Below are 22,737 nucleotides of genomic sequence, written 5' to 3' on the forward strand. Positions count from 1 at the left end.
TTTTGGGATGCGCTGTGTTGGGTTTGCGCCACAGTTAACGTTTTGCATTTAGGGCGAAGAATTTTAGTTTTGTCAGACCACAAAATATTTTGCCACTGAATCTCTCGATTCCGGTATTAAAGCAGAGAGAGACGGGTTAGACACATGGCGAGAACCGCAAAAACCGACAGGGACGCTGCAGGTAATACTGACGACTTTATTGTATACATCTCTGTACAGGTATGTTGTGTTAATATCCAAAATACAGACACACACAGACTGACCACGCGCGCACACTTCCAGACACAAACACACGCACTGCCACACACACACACACTCTCTCTGTCTCTGCCCTCCCTCCCATCGCCTGCGGTGCTCAGAGGGGTCAGCAGGCCACAGTTCTGTCTCCCAGGCCGGGCTGCAGGAACTCCCGCAGCGTTGGGATGAAGGTGTTGTATTTGGTTCTGTGGTACTGCTCCGTAAACAACTAGGACAGAGAGAGGAGGGGTTAATATACACACACACACACATTGCACATTCCCAGCCTGTACAGATACTCACTTTACATTTAAAATTCTTGGTTTCTTCGTCTTCTGAATCCAGAATGATGTCATCGGTCGGCTCAATAGAGAGCAGAGGCCTCGCTGAGAGAGAGAGAGAGAGGATCAATACAGACTGACAGGGGGAGAGAAATGGAGGCGAGTGTCAGTAGGAGCCCTTACTCACCTGGCTGTGTTTTCACGGGACTGATGGCTGGGGACACGCTTCCCGTTTCCTCAAGGACGTCAGTGTAGTTCCTGCAGGAAGTGACAGGACAGGGTCAGTCAACGCACATGCTGAGCTGCCAGCCTGTGCCGTATGTGTCATTCTCTGTCTTTCGCAATCTATCCATCAGTTTGTCTGTCACTTTGCATCTCTCGGGCTGCCCCGTAAGTCTGTCTCACTCACTCTTTCTCCCCGGACCCCAACGACGACATCAAGGCCCGTCGCCTCGGAGAGATCGTCAGGGGGGCGCTCAGCTTCCTCTTCCGGGTCACCACCCTCCGGACGGGCGTCTCCTCCTCCTGCCTCCTGGAGGCGGGCGGGTCGTCCAGCTTCACCGGGGAGTGCTGCGGTGTGGACACAGGAAGGGGCGGAGTCGGGAAGCTCAGCCGGCGAATCACCACTCGGGGCTGGCTGTGCAGACAGGAAGTCACCAGGAAGCGGGCCTTCAGATCGAGAGGTCCCACCCCTTCCTGGACGCCGGCGGAGTCCCCCAGCCCGGCTCTCTGGCTGCTCCGGGTCGCCCTCCTCTCGCTCTGGCTCTGCCTCCCTCTGTCTTTCCACCTCACTTTCCCCGCCTCCCTCCTCCTCCCTCTCCCTTTGTCACTCCAATAGAACATCGCCCCTCTCTCCTTCTCCTCCCCCCTTCTCTCCACACTCCTGCAGCCTCTCTCCCTCCCTATCCTTCCCTCCGACGCACACACCCTCTGACGCGCACTCCTCCTCCTCACCCCTGTCTCTCCCACTTCCCCCCCTCTCCTCCTCACCCCCTTCTCCTGGCTCCCTCGTCTCTCCCTGTCCCCTGTGAGAGCCCGACTGACTGTCACCGCCCTCTTCCTTGCGCTTGACTGAGAGGGCGTGGCCTTGCTCCTGGTTCTCGTGGCAGGCGGGGCTTGGCTATCATCTGCTCTGCGATTGGCTGCCGTGTCGGGCCAGTGGGTGCTCGTGTAGACGGGGCTGGGCCCTAATTCATTGCCTTCTGTGTTTGGTTGCTGGACAAAACTGGAGAGAGAGGAGAGTATGGAGTCTCCCTGAGAGTCTGAGAAAGAGAGAGAGAGAGAGAGAGGGAAGGGGGTTAATATAGACACTGATTGATTGATTGATTGATTGGACACTACAGTATGTTAACACTTGCTCTGCGAGAGAAAGAACGAGAGATCAGGAGAGGGACAGAAAGAGAGAGGGAAAAAGAGACCCTCTCTCTCTCTGTTGTGAAGGTGTACATCACATACCATAGAGATCGCCGGTAGAGTGGCTGGGTGTTGGTCCTCCTGGTGAGTGAGAGAGCTGCTCTAGGTGCCCCAGCTCTCTGTGGTGCTGCAGCAGGTTGTGCAGCAGCTGGGGCTGAGCCAGGCGCAGAGAGTCCTCCCACACACAGGGGGCAGCGCTGAGTAACGACACTGTCTGAGAGAGAGAGGGGTCGGGAGTTAATACAGTACAGACTGGCTGGTGGGACACTACAGTACAATAACACTGCACTGGGAGAGAGGACTGATAGGACTCTACAGTACTCGAAACAGAGACTCTCTCCCTTTCTGCTCTCTCTCTATACCTGTTTGAGCGAGGGGACGGGTAACAGCTGGTCCAGCCTGACAATGAACTCCCACACCAGTCTCTCCAGTGCGGTGTCGAACTCGTCCCCATACTGCACTGGGAGACTGTCCTACACAATACAACAAACAACACGGTCAGCACAACACCACACACCGTCAACAGCATACAGCAATGCACAGACACAAAGAGACACAGAGAGAGAGACGGACTCGGGTGCATACCTGTATGAACTGCTGCCGGAGCAATGGCTCGTCAAGCAGAGTGCTAACAAGCTGACGGAAATTCTGCACTGACTGCTGCACCTTCCTGTCCTTCTTCACCGCCTACAGAAACACACACAGAAACGCAAACAGAGACAGTGTTGTTATAATAAATATAATACTGCACTGACTATGCAGTGAGCTGGATCATTATTTACTGTGTCGTTACTGAACTACACAGATGGTAACATCACTCACCCCGTTGGCGGACGGTTGGCTCTTGGGCGGCACGAACTTGTCGAGCTCGGAGGAGATCTCTTCCAACGGCGCCCCGGAGACCAGCATCCCCACGATCACCTGACAGACAACACAGGGTTTACACACTACAACACAGTGCAACATGCCATAACTGGGGTTTCTCTCTCAGTCAGTGTGTTCCCCCCTCTCTCTTACCCTGGCTCTCAGCCCCAGGGTCAGTTTGGCAGTGTGTCTGTAGGTCAGGAGGTCAGGGGTCGTCTCCCTTACTGCAGTCACCAGGTCGGCCACCTTCCCATAATGCACCACGTCTCGTCGCCGCACAGCCGTCCAAACTGCTGCAGAAATCAGGCGCAGGGGCGGGGCCAGGAGACGCAGGGCGTCCAGGGAAAGGGAGGGAGCTGAGAGACAGAGAGAGAGGGTTAATGCAGACACACTGACTGACTGAACACTACAGCACATTAACACTGCACTGAGAGAGAGAGGGTTAATACAGACACACTGACTGACTGAACACTACAGCACATTAACACTGCACTGAGAGAGAGAGGGTTAATACAGACACTGACTGACTGAACACTACAGCACATTAACACTGCACTGAGAGAGAGGGTTAATGCAGACACACTGACTGACTGAACACTACAGCACATTAACACTGCACTGAGAGAGAGGGGGTTAATACAGACACTGACTGAACACTACAGCACATTAACACTGCACTGAGAGAGAGAGGGTTAATACAGACACACTGACTGACTGAACACTACAGCACATTAACACTGCACTGAGAGAGAGGGTTAATACAGACACACTGACTGACTGAACACTACAGCACATTAACACTGCACTGAGAGAGAGGGGGTTAATACAGACACTGACTGAACACTACAGCACATTAACACTGCACTGAGAGAGAGAGAGGGTTAATGCAGACACACTGACTGACTGAACACTACAGCACATTAACACTGCACTGAGAGAGAGAGGGTTAATACAGACACACTGACTGACTGAACACTACAGCACATTAACACTGCACTGAGAGAGAGGGTTAATGCAGACACACTGACTGACTGAACACTACAGCACATTAACACTGCACTGAGAGAGAGGGGGTTAATACAGACACTGACTGAACACTACAGCACATTAACACTGCACTGAGAGAGAGAGGGTTAATACAGACACACTGACTGACTGAACACTACAGCACATTAACACTGCACTGAGAGAGAGGGTTAATACAGACACACTGACTGACTGAACACTACAGCACATTAACACTGCACTGAGAGAGAGGGGGTTAATACAGACACTGACTGAACACTACAGCACATTAACACTGCACTGAGAGAGAGAGGGTTAATACAGACACACTGACTGACTGAACACTACAGCACATTAACACTGCACTGAGAGAGAGGGTTAATACAGACACACTGACTGACTGAACACTACAGCACATTAACACTGCACTGAGAGAGAGAGGGTTAATACAGACACACTGACTGACTGAACACTACAGCACATTAACACTGCACTGAGAGAGAGAGGGTTAATACAGACACACTGAACACTACAGCACATTAACACTGCACTGAGAGAGAGAGGGTTAATACAGACACACTGACTGAACACTACAGCACATTAACACTGCACTGAGAGAGAGAGGGTTAATACAGACACACTGAACACTACAGCACATTAACACTGCACTGAGAGAGAGAGGGTTAATACAGACACTGACTGAACACTACAGCACATTAACACTGCACTGAGAGAGAGAGGGTTAATACAGACACTGACTGAACACTACAGCACATTAACACTGCACTGAGAGAGAGAGGGTTAATACAGACACACTGACTGACTGAACACTACAGCACATTAACACTGCACTGAGAGAGAGAGGGTTAATACAGACACACTGAACACTACAGCACATTAACACTGCACTGAGAGAGAGGGTTAATACAGACACTGACTGACTGAACACTACAGCACATTAACACTGCACTGAGAGAGAGAGGGTTAATACAGACACACTGACTGAACACTACAGCACATTAACACTGCACTGAGAGAGAGGGTTAATACAGACACACTGACTGAACACTACAGCACATTAACACTGCACTGAGAGAGAGAGGGTTAATACAGACACACTGAACACTACAGCACATTAACACTGCACTGAGAGAGAGAGGGTTAATACAGACACACTGAACACTACAGCACATTAACACTGCACTGAGAGAGAGAGGGTTAATACAGACACACTGACTGGACACTACAGCACATTAACACTGCACTGAGAGAGAGAGGGTTAATACAGACACACTGACTGAACACTACAGCACATTAACACTGCACTGAGAGAGAGAGGGTTAATACAGACACACTGACTGAACACTACAGCACATTAACACTGCACTGAGAGAGAGAGAGGGTTAATACAGACACACTGACTGAACACTACAGCACATTAACACTGCACTGAGAGAGAGGGTTAATACAGACACACTGACTGACTGAACACTACAGCACATTAACACTGCACTGAGAGAGAGAGGGTTAATACAGACACACTGACTGAACACTACAGCACATTAACACTGCACTGAGAGAGAGAGGGTTAATACAGACACACTGACTGAACACTACAGCACATTAACACTGCACTGAGAGAGAGAAGGTTAATACAGACACACTGAACACTACAGCACATTAACACTGCACTGAGAGAGAGAGGGTTAATACAGACACACTGACTGGACACTGTTACATTAGAGAACATTATACGATGCAGGAACACAACCACTGAAAGACACAGAGGGGGGCACCAACACAGAGACACAAAGATAGACAGCGAGACGTGAGACACACTTTAAAACAAAAGAGAGAGAAAGATAAAGCTAAGAAGGAAAATCAGCCAGCCAGCCAGGCACTCGGTCTCCCTCTCCCTCTCCCTCTCCCTCTCCCTCTCCCTCTCTCCCTCTCTCTCTCTCTAATCCGATCCCCAATGTTTCAGTACCAACTCCCAGCCCGTCCCTATCGGCGATCGCGGCTCGGTTCTGCTCACCCTCCGGGTCCGAGTCCATCCCGCAGTCCGGGGCTGATACAACACACAACACCGGAAACCTCAGTCTGCTTTAAATGAGAGCCGCAGCTACCGCGGTTACAACACCAGCACAGCCATTAAAAAACAATACATAAAACGCTATTAAAAATGCATCCGATCATCATGCAAATAACATTAACCACGGCGATCGGAATTCACTTTACAAAACTAACAAACACACGAACTGAACTCCCGAACTCCCGCCATCTCCGCCACCGGACATGCACTAGATCATGACAACATCCCCTGTATGTGGACCGGTGCATGCTGGGTATTGTAGTCCTGCCTTCCCTTTCCTTCACCGATCAGAACAGACTTCTCTGTGATTTTGTAGTTGTCTTTGTTAATCCCTAACTGTGTGACAGTCAACAACATTTTCACATATTCCCAACATGACAAGGGCCGTGTGTGTTATTGAAACAATGAGAAAGAGAACAGAGAGATAAGGAGAGAGAGAGAGAGAGAGAGAGAGAGAGAGAGACAGACAGACAGAGGAGGGACTTTGCTCAGTCCAATCTCTGCCACACAGATAGCTGGGCTAAAGTCCATTTGAACAGAGAAACAAAGAAACAGAGACACAGACACACAGAGAGAAACAGCGAGACACAAATACACAGAGAGAGACATACATTCGGAGAGACCGAGACACGGAGACAGAGACGCACAGAGAGGACGGTCAATCAGAAGGACAGGGGAGAGACACGGAGAGAGACTGCTAAGCTATGGAGAAACTGTCAGCGACGTCATCATCGCTGATCAGGTGAGACGAACAGTCAGAGATGCTTCTGTCCTGACTCAAACCAACGCAGAAGTCCAGCGACCCCTGACCTCCCTCTGCCCCCCTGACCCTGTCCATCTCCCTCTATCCTTCTCTGCCTCCCTGTCCCTCTCTGCTTTTCTCTCAATCTTACCTCTCTCTCTCGGTGCAGTGTTAATATACTGTAGTGTCCAATCAGTCTGTATTAACCCTCTCTCTCTCTCAGGTCGGTCTCTCGGAAGGTATGGGCACCCTCCCAGCGCCCATTCCGGGTCTGTGCCCATGACCGCGGCACCAAGAAGGGAATAACTGCGTCAACGCTGGAGGAGCTGAAAGAAAGAGTGAGGGAGTGTCAGTGTATCAGTCAGTCAGTGTTTCAGTCAGAATATCCATGGGTCAATGTATTTGTCAGTCAGTCAGTGTGTCAGTGTGTCAGTCAGTCAGTCAGTCAGTGTGTCAGTCAGAATGTCAGTGTGTCAGTGTATGTCAGTCAGTCAGTCAGTCATTGTGTCAGTCAGTCAGTGTGTCAGTCATTCAGTCAGTGTGTCAGTCAGAATGTCTGTGTGTCAGTGTATTTGTCAGTCAGTCAGTCAGTGTGTCAGTCAGTCAGTGTGTCAGTCATTCAGTCAGTGTGTCAGTCAGAATGTCTGTGTGTCAGTGTATTTGTCAGTCAGTCAGTCAGTGTGTCAGTCAGTCAGTGTGTCAGTCAGTCAGAGAGTCAGTCAGTGTGTCAGTCAGTCAGTGTGTCAGTCAGTCAGTCAGTGTGTCAGTCAGAATGTCTGTGTGTCAGTGTATGTCAGTCAGTCAGTCATTCAGTCAGTCAGAATGTCTCTCAGTGTATTTGTCAGTCAGTATGTCTGTGTCAGTGTATTTGTCAGTCAGTCAGTGTCAGTCAGTCAGTCAGTCAGTGTGTCAGTCAGAATGTCAGTGTGTCAGTGTATGTCAGTCAGTCAGTCAGTCATTGTGTCAGTCAGTCAGTGTGTCAGTCATTCAGTCAGTGTGTCAGTCAGAATGTCTGTGTGTCAGTGTATTTGTCAGTCAGTCAGTCAGTGTGTCAGTCAGTCAGTGTGTCAGTCAGTCAGAGAGTCAGTCAGTGTGTCAGTCAGTCAGTGTGTCAGTCAGTCAGTCAGTGTGTCAGTCAGAATGTCTGTGTGTCAGTGTATGTCAGTCAGTCAGTCATTCAGTCAGTCAGAATATCTCTCAGTGTATTTGTCAGTCAGTATGTCTGTGTCAGTGTATTTGTCAGTCAGTCAGTGTCAGTCAGTCAGTCAGTCAGTGTGTCAGTCAGAATGTCTGTGTGTCAGTGTATTTGTCAGTCAGTCAGTCTGTCAGTAAGTCAGTGAATGTTTCAGTCACTCAGTTTCAGTCAGAATATCCATGTGTCAGTCAGTCAGTCATTCAGTCAGTCAGTGTGTCACTCAGTGTATCAGTGTACTAACCCATGTGTCTGTGTCCAGGCGGCACTGGCCCTGTGTCTGTGTGTCTCCGCAGTGCTCAGTGTGGTGTGCGAGGAGGACGGGACAGGCGTAGACTGTGATGACTTCCTGTTCTCACTGAGTGATGGCACCACGCTCATGGTCCTGGAGCCTGGCCAGAACTGGACCCCCAACACGGTAAGAGCAACACACTGACTGACTCACTGACTGACTGACTGACTGACACACTTACTGAAGACTGACACACTGACTGACAGAGAGACACTGACTGACACACTGAGGCACTGACTGACTGACTGACACACTGACTAACTGACTGGCACACTGACTGACACATGGTCTCTCATTTTCATTCTCTCTCAGAAGGGCGGTCTCTCGTTTGCCTCCTCCAATCAAAAGCGCCGGAACACAAAGGACATTGCGAGTGTGACCTTTGACCTGTATCGCATGTCGCCACGGGACGTATTTGGCAGCCTGTCTGTGCGTGCCACCTTCCAGGGCCTGTACTCTGTCAGCGCACACTTCCAGTGCTTGGGGCCCAAGAAAGTGCTGAGGTGAGTGTGTGTGTGTGTGTGTGTGTGTCTGATTGTTAAAGACCATCGGGCAGTGTGACCGTGTGTCTGTCCACCTCTCGGTTTTGTGTCCAGTCAGTATGTCTGTATTGATAGCCCTCTGTCTCTCTCTCCCAGGGAGGTTCTCCGTGTCTGCTCCTCTCTCCTCCAGGCTATGGGTCACCTGTTGATGACATCAGCCGCCCTGATTCGCCGGGTCATTGAGGGAGCTGACCACTGGCAGCCCACCTACGCCCCACCCAGCCCCACCCACACGAGGGAATATTGGAACTGAAGCAACCAATGGGATAGCCATCCTATCTGACCCCACCCCCAAAGCTTATCAGTGTCAAAGACTGCAAATCTGATGTAATAATAGCAATAAAGATAATATTAGAATTTAAATTATCTCAATAAACTTCGTCTGCATGTCTCATTACTTTTTGCATTACATATTATTGGATATGTATTTTTTGTGGTAGTATGCAGATGAACACCAGTGATCATTTGTAATTTAATTAGTAGTACAATTTAGGTCAGGAGTAGTTGCATCAGTCTGTAAAAGTAAGTAGGATAGTAGCCGTAGTGTAATAGCAGTTATATTCATAGTAGCATGTAAGTACTTTATATTTATTATTATTATCCATCCATTTTCGAAACCGCTTATCCTGGTGAGGGTCGTGGGGAAGCCGGATCCAGTAGGCATAGGCAGGCATAGAGCGCAAGTCAGGAATACACCCAGGACGGTAAGCCAGTCCATCACTGGGCAACACACACACACACAGGGCAATGTAGAGAGACTAATCAACCTAACCCGCATGTCTTTGAGCGGTGGAAGGAAATCAGAGCGCCTGGAGAAAACCCATGCAGACACGGGGAGAACATGCAAACTCCACACAGATAGGACTCGAACCTGGGACCCTGGAGCTGTGAGGCAGTAGTGTTAACCATGCCACCCATTACTATTATTATTATTATTATTATTATTATTATTATTATTATTATTAAGTGATCATAAAGTGGAAATAGCCCAAAGAGAAATGAAGCTGTTTTTACATCATGACCCCTTTATAATATGCAAATATTATAAGAAAATGGAAGAAAAAAAAAAGTTTGTAAAACTGGTTAAAATTTTGTACAGTGTACCATTTTAAAAATATGGTACAATTTAGTGCGATGTATCATGGTAAAAAAGTGGTAAAATGTAGTGTGATGTATCATAGTAAAAATATGGTGAAGTGTAGTGTGAGGTAGCATGGTTCTAATGTGGTAAAATGTTGTGCAATGTTCTAGCATAGTAAAAATATGGTAAAGTGTAGTAAACTTACAAACACAGCGGCGCTGTCCCCTGTGAACTCCTGAGCACGGGGTCCGTCCCCAATCTGACCCGGGTGAGTTGAAGGAAACTAGAAATACAACAATTAAAATAACGATATGAGCGCTTTTCACAGCTGCACAGCAAAGCGACACGCCCGGGCCCACAGATGCTCTGATATCCCTCCGTATCCGGGCTGCGTGAACCACATCTCCAACACGCTGTGTTGGCGTACCAGACTAACAGCGCATTGGGGAGCTGGTCTATTCCCACCCAAGATGGCGGCCCGATCTCCCGCTGTGCCGCGCAGGAAAGGCCCCGGGTGAGCCCGTGCGCGAGGCGAGCCCGGCCGCGGGGAGCAGTTGGGTTTTGGGCGGGAAGGTGAGTGTGAGCGGCCTCTCCCTCTCCCTCTCCCTCTCCTTCTCCCTCTCCCTCTCCCTCTCCTTCTCCCTCTCCCTCTCCCTCTCCTTCTCCCTCTCCTTCTATCTCCCTTTACCTCGGTTTCTCTCTCTCTGAGTTATACGCCATTGTATCAGTTCCAGTACCGCTGTTTTTCCAAGTTACCGACAACGTTTTCAGTCCGCTGAGTCGCTCACTCCTTCGGTACATTTAGCCGACATGAATTATCTATTTTTTTCATAATTAATTTGGTATTTAAACGTGTACAGCAGCAGCAGGCGGGGGGATGGACTGGCTGCACTGTAACCGCTGTTTCCGCACCGAGGCGGCCCGGCTGTGTGTGTCCAGCTGCGGCCACACCTGCTGCCAGAGCTGCGCCAGCCCAGGTACACGGCGCGCCTGCGCACTGGCACACACAGGACAGCCACACAAAGAGGGAGCACTGACTGTCTGTCTGTCTGTCTGTCTGTAGAGAAGTGCGGAGTGTGTGGCGCTCCCTGCAAATACCTCCTGCTGTCTGACAAGGTGAGATCAGCAACACTACTAGCACTCTACTGTTATCATTATTATTATTGTTATCATCATCATTATTATTATGATCATTATTTGTTTACCCCTCTCTCTCTCATTCAGATGAAGGCCCAGGAGCAGGTGTATTTCAGGGACACAGTGGAGCTGACCCAGAATCGCCTGGAGCACCTCACCCAGGTCACTGTCTCTGTGTCTCTGTCTCTCTCTATGATTGTCTCTCTGCCCTGTCTCTGTCTCTGTCTCTTTCTCTCTGACCCCGTCTCTCTGTCTCTGTGTCTTTAGCTCTGTCTGTGACTCTGTCTCTCTGCCTCTCTCTCTCTGACGCTCTGTCTCTGTGTCTTTAGCTCAGTCTCTCTTCCTCTGTCATCTCTGTTCCTGCCTGTCTGTTTCTGTCAGCCTGTGTATGTCTTTCTGTTTTGACAGTCTATCTAATACGCTCAGTCTATCTTTCCCTACCTATATGTCTCTGTCTGTTGTCTGTCTGTCTAGGCAGCTGTGTCCCTCTATCTACCAAAATAACGGAACAAGTCCTGGTTTATAATACGTCATTCTCACCCCCGTTGGCTCCCTCCTCTCCCTGTCTCTCAGATCTCTCTCTTCCAGAAGACGCAGATGGTGAGAGTTCTGTCGTTTTTCAAGCGCAAGTCTTCCGAGCTGGAAAGGAGGCTGGAGGAGGTGTGTAAGGCCAGTCATAGGTGAGAGGAACTGGACTGCGACTCTCCGACTCTCTCTCTTCTCTCTGTCTCTCAGTGCAGTGTTAATGTCCAGTCAGTCAGTGTGTCAGTTTCTCTCTCCCTCTCTCTCAGGGAGATTTCTGAGCTCAGGAAGGAGAACTCAGAGTTGAAGAGGCTCCTTTCTCAGAGGGGGGTGAGAATAGAATAAAGTCTGCAGCTTACACGCCCCCCATCCCCGTGCTGTGCTAATGTACTGTACTGTCCAGTCAGTGTGTCAGTGTCTCAGTGTGGCATCAGTGTGTCAGTTAGTCAGTCAGTGTGTCAGTGTATGAAATCTCTCTCTTGCTCTCTCAGGCATCACCTGGACCTTTACAATCAAACAGGTGAGAGACACTAAAAAGTACAGCAATCATGACCGATGATCTCGCTGCTGCTGCTGATGATGATGATGATTAACACCTGTTTGTGTTGAAGGTGTGACCAGCAGTCACGCCCCGTGGCCATAACCTCGCCAGGTAACTCGCCCCGGTGCAGCGCTGTGTTAGTATGAGCGACAGGCCTTGTGCCGGACGTACGAGTATTCCAGTAGTAGTTGGGTTGTGTATCTGTTGTCACTGTAGCCATTTCAGTGACTGCAGCGGCCACTCTCTCTCTTTCAGTTACCCCCAGGCAGAGCAGCTGCCCAGTCAGGTAAGAGAGAGAGACTCAGTCCGGTATCAGGGTCCCCGGTGACCCCAGCTCCAGTCCATGGGATCAGAGGTCAGAGGCGGTGAGTGATTCGGCTCCTCTTCTCTTCCAGCCGGTCCAACTCCATCGAGTCCCTGGAGAGATACAGGGCGACACGTTCTGCACACACTGTGAGTCTCCTTCTCTCCCTCTCTCTCTCTCTGTACTGTGTGTTTATTAACCCTCTTCCTCCCTCCCTCCCTCCCTCTCTCTCCCAGACTCCTGCCTTCAACATCAGTCTCTCCAGGCACAGCACCCCCACGGAGCCCGCCTTCAGTGAGTACGGCACAGGCACGTAAAGACAAAGAGTGTAGTTGAGTGTAGTGCCGTACTGTTGACCTGTGTGTGTTCTGTCTCCGGCACAGGGACGCCCAATAACTCGGCTGTCAGCGGAGTAGTGTACAGGTACGCCCCCTATCTCTCTCACTGCGGTACCGCCACTACACGCCACTGTTACACCAGCCCAACCCCCGCCGGTGCCACAGTGTCAGTCAGGCCCACAGACACGTCTAGAGGAATTACTTACAGTACTGCTCTCTAAACAACCTGAATGTAACTGTAAGAGCATTCCCTCTCTCCCTCTCTCTCTCAGGTCCGTCTCTCTCACTCCCAGTGCGTTCCAGATCGGCCCTCTCTTGGGACTGCAGTCTCCGGTCCTCAGGGGAGCGACCCGATCAGCGCCCAGCTCTCACTATACACGTAAGCCGCCCCCTCTGTCCCATCGATCCGACAGTTGCACGCTGTTGATGACGCGCCTCGCCCTTTGACCTGGCGCTGTGGTTTGTGTTCCAGGAGACACCCCAGTGTACAACTGAGACCCCACAGACAGTCGGGCAGGAAGGGAGAGAGACGCAACCCTGCAGATCTGATTAAATCTGATGTAGTAATAACAATGAAGATAGTTCTAGAATTTAAACGATCTGGATATTCCCATTGTATGTCCACACACTCCCTCCCTCGGTCCCTCCTGCCCTCTGTCACTCCCTCCCTTACTCCTTCACCCTCTCCCTCTCATTCCATCTCCCTCCCCTTCATTCTCACTCCCTCCCTCCTTCTCCCTCCCTCCCCATTCTCATTCCATCTCTCCCTCCTCTTCATTCTCACTCCCTTATTCTCACTCCATCCCTCATTCCATCTCTTCCTCCCCTTCATTCTCACTCCATCCCTCCTTATCCCTCCCTCCCCCTCATTCTCACTCCATCTCTCCTTCCCCTTGATTCTCCCTCCCTCTCCCTCCTCATTCTCTCCATCCCTCCCTCCCCTTCTCCCTCATTCCATCTCTCCTTCCTCTTCATTCTCACTCTATCCCTCCCTCCCCTTTATTCTCACTCCATCCCTCCTTATCCCTCCCTCCCCCTCCCCCTCATTCTCACTCCATCTCTCCTTCCCCTTGATTCTCCCTCCCTCTCCCTCCTCATTCTCTCCATCCCTCCTTCTTCCTCCCTCCCTCCCTCCCTCCCCTTCTCCCTCATTCCATCTCTCCTTCCTCTTCATTCTCACTCTATCCCTCCCTCCCCTTTATTCTCACTCTATCCCTCTCTCCCCCTCCTCTTCACTCCTGACCCCACAGAGCAGACAGCAGTAAGCAGTTGGTTCAGTTTATTAGAAACGGGTACAAAACGACAGTGAAGTAACAATCGGGCCTCAGGCTCTCTATACAGGGGGGCAGGGCTGGACTCTACACACTACCGGCTCAGCGGCAAGAGAAACACCCAGAATGCTCCTCCTCACTACAACACACCCTGACGCAGCTCCCCCACGCTACACAAACAATAAATTAGGAGGAAAATACATGCTGGTATGGGTTCATTATCATCATCTGTGTGAAGGAAACAAACTCGCTAATAAAAATAAAGTCTGTTGTAATTTCAATGCTACAGGACTCCCTAACTCCCTCACACACACACAGACACTCACTCGACCCCGATTCCTGAGACTGACAGATGGAGAGAGAGGAGAGGTGGACGGAGGCAGAGATGGCACGAGGAAAGAAACAGGTGAAAGACAGACTGATATGTTGACATCTGTGCAAGAACAGAAAACACTTGGCGCTTCACCTCCGACTGCTCTCTCTCTCTCTCTCCACCACTTTTTATTGCCGTTAAAACGATTTCGTCTTCCTGTGTGGATACCTACACATATACAGATGCAGTACGTGTGTCAGCATGTGCAATTTAGTTTGTATAAATACCTAGTGCAGGTGTGTGTGTGAGTGCACTAATATACAGACATCCTCTAACACACTTTCTCTCTCTCTCGCACTCACATACAGTCAGTTAACAGGTCTGCAATGTCCACTACTTAAATAAAATATTATAAAACTGTATTCACCGCCCTGCTCCTCTTCTTCATCAACACTACAGTACCTACAATTAGAGATTAAGGAAAATAAAACAATTCAAAAATATAACTCTACATTTAATGCTGGTTGAAGTGGCAGGAGTGTCTGCGCAGGTGGGGGGACACTCTCTCCGAGTTCACAGCAGGCTCATCCCGGGGGGGGCGGCCCTGCGTCCACCTTTTCTCCCGTACTGTCTCTCCCGGACGGGGGGACGCACTTCTCTGTGCCTCGCGGCGCCCCCCTACCCCCTACGCACTCCCTCCGCCCCTCCCTCACAACACGCCCTCCCCGTCGCTGATGTGCACCTCCACCTCGGCCATGCCGCTCTGCTGGCAGCGGAACCAGTCCCGGACCTGCTGGTAGCTCATGCGGGTGCGCCGGCACAGCGCGTCCAGGTCGTGCTCCCGCAGGGCACCGGTGCTGCTCAGGTAGCGCTGGAGCGGACGGGTGTCCCAGCCCGGGTTCTGCCCCGCCCCCAAGCCCAGCCCTAAATCGGCTTCCCCTTTTGCCCCACCGCCTCCCCCCGCCACCGCGGCCTTGCCGTTGCTGTGGTGCGGGAGGGGAGGCGTGGCGGCGGCGGGGCTGGGGTGCCCGTCCCGGTCGCTGCCGTGTTGGCGGCGTCCCCGCCCGCCGCCCCTCCGGCCCCGCCCGCCGCTGCCGCCATGCTGCCGGCCCGTCTGCGTGCTCTGGATGTCGGAGGCCAGGTCGTGCGCCACGCCCTTCACCCAGCGCAGCTGCCCGTTCTTGACGGCGTAGCGTGTGTCGCCAAACCACTGGATGACGTCGGGCCGCGGCAGGCCGGTCTGCTGCACCAGCCGGGAGTAGTCCTCGCTGCGTGGCCACTGGCACTGCAGGAAGAAGGACTTGAGCGCGTCCAGCTGCGCCTTGGTCTTGCGTGGGCGCCCGCTGGCCGTCAGCACGGCGGGGGAGGGGGACGGGGACGGGGACGGGGATGGGGACGGGGCGGGGGCGATCTTGTGCTTGTGTCTCTGTTTGGGCGGGGCGTGGGCGAGGGGAGAGCGGGGGGGAGGGGGCAGGGTGTTCTTGGAGGCGTAGAGGGCGGTGGAGAGGGTGGGAGCGGGAGGCAGGGGAGAAGGCAGGTGCGTCTCCAGTTCTCCACGGCCGTTGACAAAGAGCACCGGGCCCCGTTCCTCCTCATCATCATCTACCACCTCCACCTCCTCATCCTCCTCATCCTCCTCCTCCTCCGTCACCTCCTCTACCACTCCTCCTCCCCCTCCCTCGTCCTCCCCCAGCTGGTACCCGCCGGCCGCCATCCCGCGCAACAGGAAGTCCTCCGAGAACGACGCGCCCACGCCGTTATTGTTGTTGCCGCTGTGGAAGCTCAGATCTTGGACGTCGGGATCGTCCTCGAGGTGGCTGTCAGGCTGAGCGGCATCGTCCCCACCCCGGTCCAGGTCCGGGCCATAGCTGCTGGTGCCTTGAGCAGGGGGGTGTGGCTGTAGGTCGTCGTCGGCGAGCCGCACCGGCCCGGCCGCCGTCGCCGGCCCCCCGCCTCGGCCCGTGAGCCGGTAGCGGCTGTCGCTGAACCACTTGCGCACATCGTTGCGGCTCAGCCCGGTCTCGGCCTGCAGGCGGCGCAGCTCAGGCTCAGGGGGGGAGCTGTACCGGGCGAAGCTGCGCCGCAGGGCTTGGAGCTGCTCCTTGGACTTCTTGTAGCGGCGGGCGGCGGGCAGGCCGGTGAGCGCCAGGGCCAGGGCCGGGCTGTAGGAGTCGGGCAGGGGGCTGTAGTAGAACCTAGTGCCGCTGGCGGTTGTGTGCAGCCCGGGGACGTGGTGGTGGTCTTTGGGGGTGGACAGCCTAGCGCGCTTGTGAAATGGCTCCCCACCTCTCCCCTCTTCCTCCTCCTCCTCCTCATCCGCCTCCACCTCCACTTCCGCCTCCGCCCTCGCTCCGTTCTCATACCCTCCCTGTTCCTCCTCCTCCTCCTCGCTCTGCATCGCCCCCAGCTTCCTCCTGGTCTCCTCGATCTCCTCGCTGGCCCAGCTGATGCCATAACGGATGCGCTGCACCATGAACCACACCTTCACCTTGTCCAGCGCCAGCCCCGCCGCCTCCGCCAGCTCCGCCAGCTCGGCGCCCGACGGGTAGGGGAACAGGTTGAAGGCCTGGACCAGCGACGGCACCGAGTCCAGCTCCCGGGTCTGGTCGGACTGGGTCCACACCAGCTTGAGCCCCTCGGACACCAGGGGCAGGCAGACCACGGCGTTGCGGTTGGTGCAGAAGTTGCCCGAGTTGGAGGCGGCGTGGGGCGGGGGGGGGGAGGAGGACGGGGAGGAAGAGGAGGAGGGAGAGGGAGTGTTGGCACGCGCCCTCCTCTTCTCCTCCCTCCATCCCTCCATCTCACTCACTCGGAGGTAGGAAATGGCCACTGCATTCATCTCCCCTCCCACTCCTCCTCTCCCTCGCCCCTTCTCCATCTCCTCCCCCTCCTCCATCTCGGTCAGCAGCAGCTTCGTCCCTCTCTCCATCCCGTCCTCCTCACCACCGCAGCCTTTCCTTCTTTTTCCCTCTTCCCTTCGCACGTCACTTGCACTCGTCTGAGGGAGAGGGAGAGAACACAAGTTTGTTAAATTTTCAGGTGGTCAGTCAGTAAATCCAGGCAATGGGCAAGCAAGCACAATGACGAGCAACCGGGCTGACAGAGGGACGGACAGACAGAGTGAGGGACAGGTATGGACGGACAACAAGGCAGTGAAACACTGCAGCACCACCCACAACAAAGCAGCGACTACAGAACCACAAAAACAAAGTGCAAAGCATATTTGTGCAGAGCGGTTCCCAAACCCAGCCTCACCCATCCATAGCCCAACTTCTCAGCGTCCCAGCCCCACCCCCACCCCCACCTTCCCCTTTCAGCCCTGCCCCCAGCTCCACCCTTGTAAGCTGCCCCTCTTCCACCTGCACCCTCTCCTCAGCACCACCCACAGGCCCACCCATCTCCTTGCCAGCCCCAGCACTGACACACACACAGCAGTACCGTGGTGTTGTGGGCCGCCGCTGCTGTCTCGCTCTCGCTCTCTGGGGGGGGCCCATCCTGTCCCTCTGCATCGACCCCTCTACCCCCGCCCTCTGCCTCCCCGCCCAGCATGCCCAGGCTGGTGACGGGGTGGATGGTGTGCAGGTGCCGGCTGAGCGTCCCCACGTCCGCTGCGTTGAACCCGCACAGACGGCACCGGAACCCACCCGGGCTGTTTCCCCCTGCACTGCTCCTGTCCTCCTCCTCTGCCTCTCCATCTCCCTTGTCCTCCTCCCAGTCAGAGGGGTGCTGGCCAGCACGTGACACCCTGCCCTCCATCTCCCGTCACCTCAGGTGGAGAGAAATCCCTCCACTAAGTGGTTAATTGGATGTCTTAATTGAATTCCACTGCAGGCTCTTGGACGGGTTCCCCTTGCAGCTGCTTAACCGCTTCCGTAAGAAAAACCCTGATTAAATCCGGATGCAAGACGATGAGTGGAACATACTAATTGGTTAATTGAGACACTAGTTGGTTAATTGGATTCCCAGGCTTGACTAACCCAGTGAGGGAAGCTGTTGCTCTGAAGTGCTGTTCTCAGTCTTGACCCCAGTCCATTCATAAATAATAATAATGTCCCTCCTAATTGGCGATGCTTCAGGGCTCAGCTGATAATTGCTTAACTGGTTGGTTGCAACCTCTTCAGAATAATTGGTTGATTGGATTCTGAGAATAAAGTCTTCACAATAAGTTCACAGAAGTTGACTCTGTTCCTGCCCCCACAAACTGCCCCTCATTTAAGTGTCTCTCTGTGTCTGTATCAAGTGTCAGTCCAGCCTAGTGCTCACATCCCGTCTCTCCCCTCTCAGAGCTCCACGCCCAGATGGGGAGAGCGAGGGCAACCACCGGCCTCTTCCCGCTCTACTTCTTCTTGCCTTCCTTTCTCGTCTCCCTCTATAGTGCAGACACAAACACAACGGACAAGAGAGGTGAGGCTGTAGGCGGCGGAGTGACGGGGCTGCTGTTCTGGGCCCTCACACCCCGAGACTCAGCTCAGTTTTGGACACACACGTGAAGACAAGCAGACACTCTCGCTCTCCCAGGCGAGCTCTCGCACCCTCTCAACCCAGTTACTCTCTGGGGCTGAAATCAAAAATCACCCCAAAAGACAAGCCCCTGATCAGTCTTGAATTTAATGAACAAAAACCTGTACTGAGCAGAGTCCCTGGGTGGGGGCACTGCAGCTGCACCATTAACACGCGTTTCAGTTTAATATTACACATCCACACACATAGGACGAGAAAAACACATGAACACACACAGAAAACACACAAATATGGGCACATGATTCTACACACACTGCTGCCACTGGAACAGATGAACAGAGGGGCAGCACAATCCCTGGGTTCGTTTTCAACACAATTCAGAGACCGAAAGTGACAGGATTCTGTCCCCGAATAGACGAGTGCGATGGAAAGAGGGAGACGTTCTCCCAGATCACCTGTCCAATCAGCTAACCGATAACAATCCTAAAGCACCACTGATCAGCTAGGCAGACAGCCAGTCTATCAATTAATATACAATTAACACCTGAACTACAGGGCCAGACTGGAGCCAGCGCTGACTGAGGAATCAGCCGGTCCCCGAGTCCAAAAGCCCACAGGGACGAGACGCACACCCTCACCTACTGCCCCGAGCCCGGGCTCGTCTCTCCCAACTTCCTTCTGCCGCTTCGTCCGATTCCCTCGTTCTCCCCCTCTCAGACGACGAAAGGGAGGGAGGAAGGGAGCGTGGTTATCCCCCTCTTTCTTCCCCCCTTTTGTATCTGTCTTATGCCCACACTATCTTGCGCCAGCTCTCTCCAGCTGCAGTTCAGCCTCCGCACACCAGGGGGCTCTGCGCTGCCTGGGGCACCCTGCCCACAGAAGTCAATCTGAAGAAAGAAAGAAAATCAGAGCGATACAGTGAGTCAGAGACAGACACGCAGGACATTACAGTACATCGGCAATAAACACAACCCCCCCAGGGGCGGAGGCAGGGGTTACACAAGCAGGCAGACTTTCACACAAAGACAGATGGACACAAACTGAACGCTACAGTGCATTAACCAAACACAGAGAGAGACAGGAGATCTTATACAAGTCCCACACAGACGCACAATCAGATATACAGAGCCATACAAGCAGACACACACACGCAGTAAACTCGGACTCCCTACAAAGAAATCCAACTATTGTTTCTACTCGAGCACATAACACCGTTGCACCAAGTAGATCAAACACCGAAATAATAACAATAATGCGCAGTATTATTATTGTTACAATAATTACTGATAACAGAGCCGGATTTTAGAGCACACACGCCACACCGTCTACGTACGATCAGGCAGAAACCAGTCAAGCCAGTTTGTCTAACTTCGCTCCTTGAACTCCGGGTCACAGGCACTCTCGACACGCGTGTAAACAGCAGCCCCGATCACCTCCGCACTCGCCGTCGGTGTCTGGAACCCGTCGCCGTTCTCGAACACAACGTTCCATTGAATAAGAACAAGAATATTCGACATTCCTATTCGAATATAGCTCCGTGTATATGTACAAACACAGCGGGCAGGGGACTCTATCGAAGGCAGAGCCGAAGATGATGCTAAAGTACAACAACAACCAAGTTTTTATATATTGTGCATGTTATGAAAATAACGCTGTTGGTGCCCGGCGTGTTTTAGTGCGATGGCGCAGCAGCCGTAAAGGAAGATAAACACGCTCACATGTCGCTACTTACGGAGAGTTCACTGCCGATGTCCAACCGTCCTCATTCTGATTCTTTCTTTCTTTCTCTCTCTCTCTCTCTCGCTCTCCGTGGGATAAAAAAAGCAACAACACAACCGTCGCCCCCTCTCTCGCCTCTCTCCGGGTCCTCAGGGAGAAAGGCGACCGCTTACGCACGACATTTCGTACTTTTCCAAATAAAATAAACAAACTCCCTCCGACACGTCTGATTCTGCCCGTCCGCTGTCGGGTTTCCTGGAAGAGGGGGCGTGTGTTTAAAAAATCCCCAAAAGTACGAAAACGGAGTTATTACTCGTCCGTTGGGAGCTGCGATTCGGTTTCGCTAGCGCCGTGTTTTTTTTGTTCTTGGACTATAATAGGAGGCGGACAGAGCCCGTCCACATAAATCGAGGCCAGGCTGCGGAGCAGGAAACTCAAAAACTAGGCCTCTGTCTCCCGGGGTGATGGGGGAGGGGGCGTGGCTGGGTGGTCGTAAAAGGCCGGGCTGACCTTATTGGGCGGGTTGTGGGGGGGGTGTCTGTATTTGGGAATGGAAAGCGGCGGGGGACGGGGAATGGGAGGGCTACGGTGGGGCTGATGTCCGAGTGCAGACGATAGGGCTCTTGCACAGGAAGAGAAGTGGCGAGGGAGGCTGTGGCCTCCATCTTAGGTAGGGAATGTGGCTGATTTCTGTAAACTAAGCTCAGAGTTTGAGATGTTACCTTCAGGAAGGCGATATACACTGATCAGTCATAACATTATGAAAACCTGCCTATAATTGTGTAGGTCCCTCTTTTGCCACCAAAACAGCCCTGACTTGGATTCCACTAGACCTCTGAAGGTGTGCTGTGGTATCTGCCACCAAGACGTTAGCAGCAGATCCTTTAAGTCCTGTAAGTTGCGAGGTGGGGCCTCCATGGATTGGACTTGTTTGTCCAGCGCATCCCACAGACGCTCGATTGGATTGAGATCTGGGGAATTTGGAGGCCAAGTCAACACCTTGAACTCGTGATTCATCAGACCAGGCCACCTTCCATTGCTCCATGGTCCAGTTCTGATGCTCACGTGCCCATTGTAGGCGCTTTCGGCAGTGGACAGGGGTCAGCATGGGCACCCTGACTGGTCTGCAGCTACGCAGCCCCATACGCAACAAACTGCAATGCAATGTGTGTTCTGACACCTTTCTATCAGAACCAGCATTCACTTTTTCAGCAATTTGAGCTACAGTAGCTTGTCTTGGCCGCCCATGACCCTGTCACCGGTTCACCGCTTTTCCTTCCTTGGACCACTTTTGATAGGTACTGACCACTGCAGACCGGGAACACCCCACAAGAGCTGCAGTTTTGGAGATGCTCTGACCCAGTCGTCTAGCCATCACATTTTGGCCCTTGTCAAAGTCGCTCAGATCCTTACGCTGCCCAGTTTTCCTGCTTCTAACACATGAACTTTGAGGACAAAATGTTCACTTGCTGCCTAATATATCCCACCCACTGACAGGTGCCACGATAACGAGATTATCAGTGTCATTCACTTCACCTGTCAGTGGGCATAATGTTATGGCTGATTAGTGTAGGTTGCCTGTGTCAATCAAAAATGTATACAGGAAATATTTTATTCCCACTGCAATTAGCTTTCTTAACACAAGATGATGGGCAGCATGATGGCATGGTGGTTAGCACTGCTGCTTCACAGCCCCGGGGTCCCGGGTCAAGTCTCAGCTCAGGAGCCTGTCTGTGTGGCCCCTGTGTCTGTGATCTATATGTGGATGGATTATATTTTGTTGTGTTTTTCATCAAGTGAGACCAAAGACAATTTTCCACTCTGTGTATTGTATTGTATTGTATTGTATTAAGGAAATTATATGTACTAATTACCAAATGGTAATTTGACTGTGGAGTTCAGGGGCTTTCTCTCTGAAGAGGCCCCAAATACCTCACCCGTACATGAGGTAACCAAAGAGCACATAATGAGACCAGCTTCTACCGGTCTGTATCAGATGCATCTCTCTGCAGACACACAATACAAATTTAGTACAGAACGTACGTTCTGTAAAACCACAAGAAGATGGGGAAGTGGGCACACGACCCCCTTTGCCTACCTAGACATGCGTTAGATACGTGTGGAATATAAATATAGCGAAATGGCTACATATGTCTCCATATTTGGGCATAAAATAGAAAACGTTGTGTTTAAGCTTAATCAGGAAGATAGTGAGGATATCATAAGATAGGGAGTTGTCTCCCCCTTATTGGTTCAAACAAACCCTGTCCAGGATATCGCAATATGTATATAACATCATGTAATCTCTATGATTTTAGGGAAGTAAGGACAGAGACCTGCGTGTCTGTGTGTATTACTTTTCTCCAAGCGGCTTGAATAAAGACTCTGTT

General features: G+C 52.2%; 4 protein-coding genes across 7 annotated transcripts; 2 read left to right on the top strand and 2 right to left on the bottom strand.

Annotated features, from left to right (window-relative positions):
• Positions 1 to 182: 182 nt before the first annotated feature.
• tinf2 (TERF1 (TRF1)-interacting nuclear factor 2) lies at positions 183 to 6,860 on the bottom strand. 2 transcript variants are annotated; one of them, XM_066722893.1, is made up of 11 exons: positions 6,786 to 6,860; positions 5,836 to 5,922; positions 2,949 to 3,151; positions 2,754 to 2,852; positions 2,517 to 2,618; positions 2,294 to 2,404; positions 1,974 to 2,145; positions 928 to 1,780; positions 706 to 776; positions 541 to 623; positions 183 to 466 (listed from the first exon to the last, which is right to left on the bottom strand). In XM_066722893.1, the coding sequence occupies exons 2-11, from the start codon at positions 5,852 to 5,854 to the stop codon at positions 365 to 367; spliced, it is 1,815 nt and encodes a 604-aa protein (XP_066578990.1). In that variant the 5' UTR covers positions 5,855 to 5,922; positions 6,786 to 6,860; the 3' UTR covers positions 183 to 364. The 2 variants fall into 2 exon arrangements, with proteins under 2 accessions (XP_066578990.1, XP_066578989.1); XM_066722892.1 differs by lacking the exon at positions 6,786 to 6,860 and having other exon boundaries at positions 5,836 to 6,154.
• On the top strand, positions 6,390 to 9,036 carry cideb (cell death inducing DFFA like effector b). Its single transcript, XM_066722896.1, has 5 exons — positions 6,390 to 6,634; positions 6,858 to 6,972; positions 8,089 to 8,244; positions 8,431 to 8,621; positions 8,757 to 9,036. Exons 1-5 carry the CDS (start codon positions 6,597 to 6,599, stop codon positions 8,911 to 8,913), a joined length of 657 nt encoding a protein of 218 aa, XP_066578993.1. The 5' UTR covers positions 6,390 to 6,596; the 3' UTR covers positions 8,914 to 9,036.
• Positions 9,037 to 10,591: 1,555 nt separating this feature from the next.
• Positions 10,592 to 11,976, top strand: LOC136768621 (RING finger protein 212B). The gene is made up of 5 exons (XM_066722901.1): positions 10,592 to 10,718; positions 10,805 to 10,857; positions 10,966 to 11,040; positions 11,452 to 11,558; positions 11,670 to 11,976. Exons 1-5 carry the CDS (start codon positions 10,619 to 10,621, stop codon positions 11,743 to 11,745), a joined length of 411 nt encoding a protein of 136 aa, XP_066578998.1. The 5' UTR covers positions 10,592 to 10,618; the 3' UTR covers positions 11,746 to 11,976.
• A 1,871-nt stretch (positions 11,977 to 13,847) lies between these two features.
• On the bottom strand, positions 13,848 to 20,797 carry LOC136768622 (homeobox and leucine zipper protein Homez). 3 transcript variants are annotated; one of them, XM_066722902.1, is made up of 4 exons: positions 20,361 to 20,794; positions 19,267 to 19,515; positions 17,606 to 18,536; positions 13,848 to 17,165 (listed from the first exon to the last, which is right to left on the bottom strand). In XM_066722902.1, the coding sequence occupies exons 3-4, from the start codon at positions 17,921 to 17,923 to the stop codon at positions 14,877 to 14,879; spliced, it is 2,607 nt and encodes an 868-aa protein (XP_066578999.1). In that variant the 5' UTR covers positions 17,924 to 18,536; positions 19,267 to 19,515; positions 20,361 to 20,794; the 3' UTR covers positions 13,848 to 14,876. The 3 variants fall into 3 exon arrangements, with proteins under 3 accessions (XP_066578999.1, XP_066579000.1, XP_066579001.1); XM_066722903.1 differs by lacking the exon at positions 17,606 to 18,536; XM_066722904.1 differs by lacking the exons at positions 17,606 to 18,536; positions 19,267 to 19,515 and having other exon boundaries at positions 20,361 to 20,797.
• Between the last annotated feature and the right edge of the window lie 1,940 nt (positions 20,798 to 22,737).

Source organism: Amia ocellicauda, chromosome 14 (assembly GCF_036373705.1).
Source record: "Amia ocellicauda isolate fAmiCal2 chromosome 14, fAmiCal2.hap1, whole genome shotgun sequence".
Taxonomy (NCBI): Eukaryota; Metazoa; Chordata; class Actinopteri; order Amiiformes; family Amiidae; genus Amia; species Amia ocellicauda.

Bases quoted from the DNA above. Each gene is read 5' to 3' on its own strand.
- LOC136768621 (XM_066722901.1), top strand. From the start codon at position 10,619: ATGGACTGGCTGCACTGTAACCGCTGTTTCCGCACCGAGGCGGCCCGG. The intron at 10,719-10,804 runs GTACACGGCGCG...GTCTGTCTGTAG, and splicing joins CCAGAGCTGCGCCAGCCCAG to AGAAGTGCGGAGTGTGTGGC. The intron at 11,559-11,669 runs GTGAGAGGAACT...CCTCTCTCTCAG, and splicing joins GTGTGTAAGGCCAGTCATAG to GGAGATTTCTGAGCTCAGGA.
- LOC136768622 (XM_066722902.1), bottom strand. From the start codon at position 17,923: ATGGAGGGCAGGGTGTCACGTGCTGGCCAGCACCCCTCTGACTGGGAG. The intron at 17,166-17,605 runs GTACTGCTGTGT...CCTCTCCCTCAG, and splicing joins CGGCGGCCCACAACACCACG to ACGAGTGCAAGTGACGTGCG.
- tinf2 (XM_066722893.1), bottom strand. The intron at 2,405-2,516 runs GTATGCACCCGA...TGTATTGTGTAG, and splicing joins TCCGGCAGCAGTTCATACAG to GACAGTCTCCCAGTGCAGTA. The intron at 1,781-1,973 runs GTATGTGATGTA...TCTCTTTCTCAG, and splicing joins CTCTACCGGCGATCTCTATG to ACTCTCAGGGAGACTCCATA.
- cideb (XM_066722896.1), top strand. From the start codon at position 6,597: ATGGAGAAACTGTCAGCGACGTCATCATCGCTGATCAG. The intron at 6,635-6,857 runs GTGAGACGAACA...TCTCTCTCTCAG, and splicing joins ACGTCATCATCGCTGATCAG to GTCGGTCTCTCGGAAGGTAT. The intron at 8,245-8,430 runs GTAAGAGCAACA...ATTCTCTCTCAG, and splicing joins AGAACTGGACCCCCAACACG to AAGGGCGGTCTCTCGTTTGC.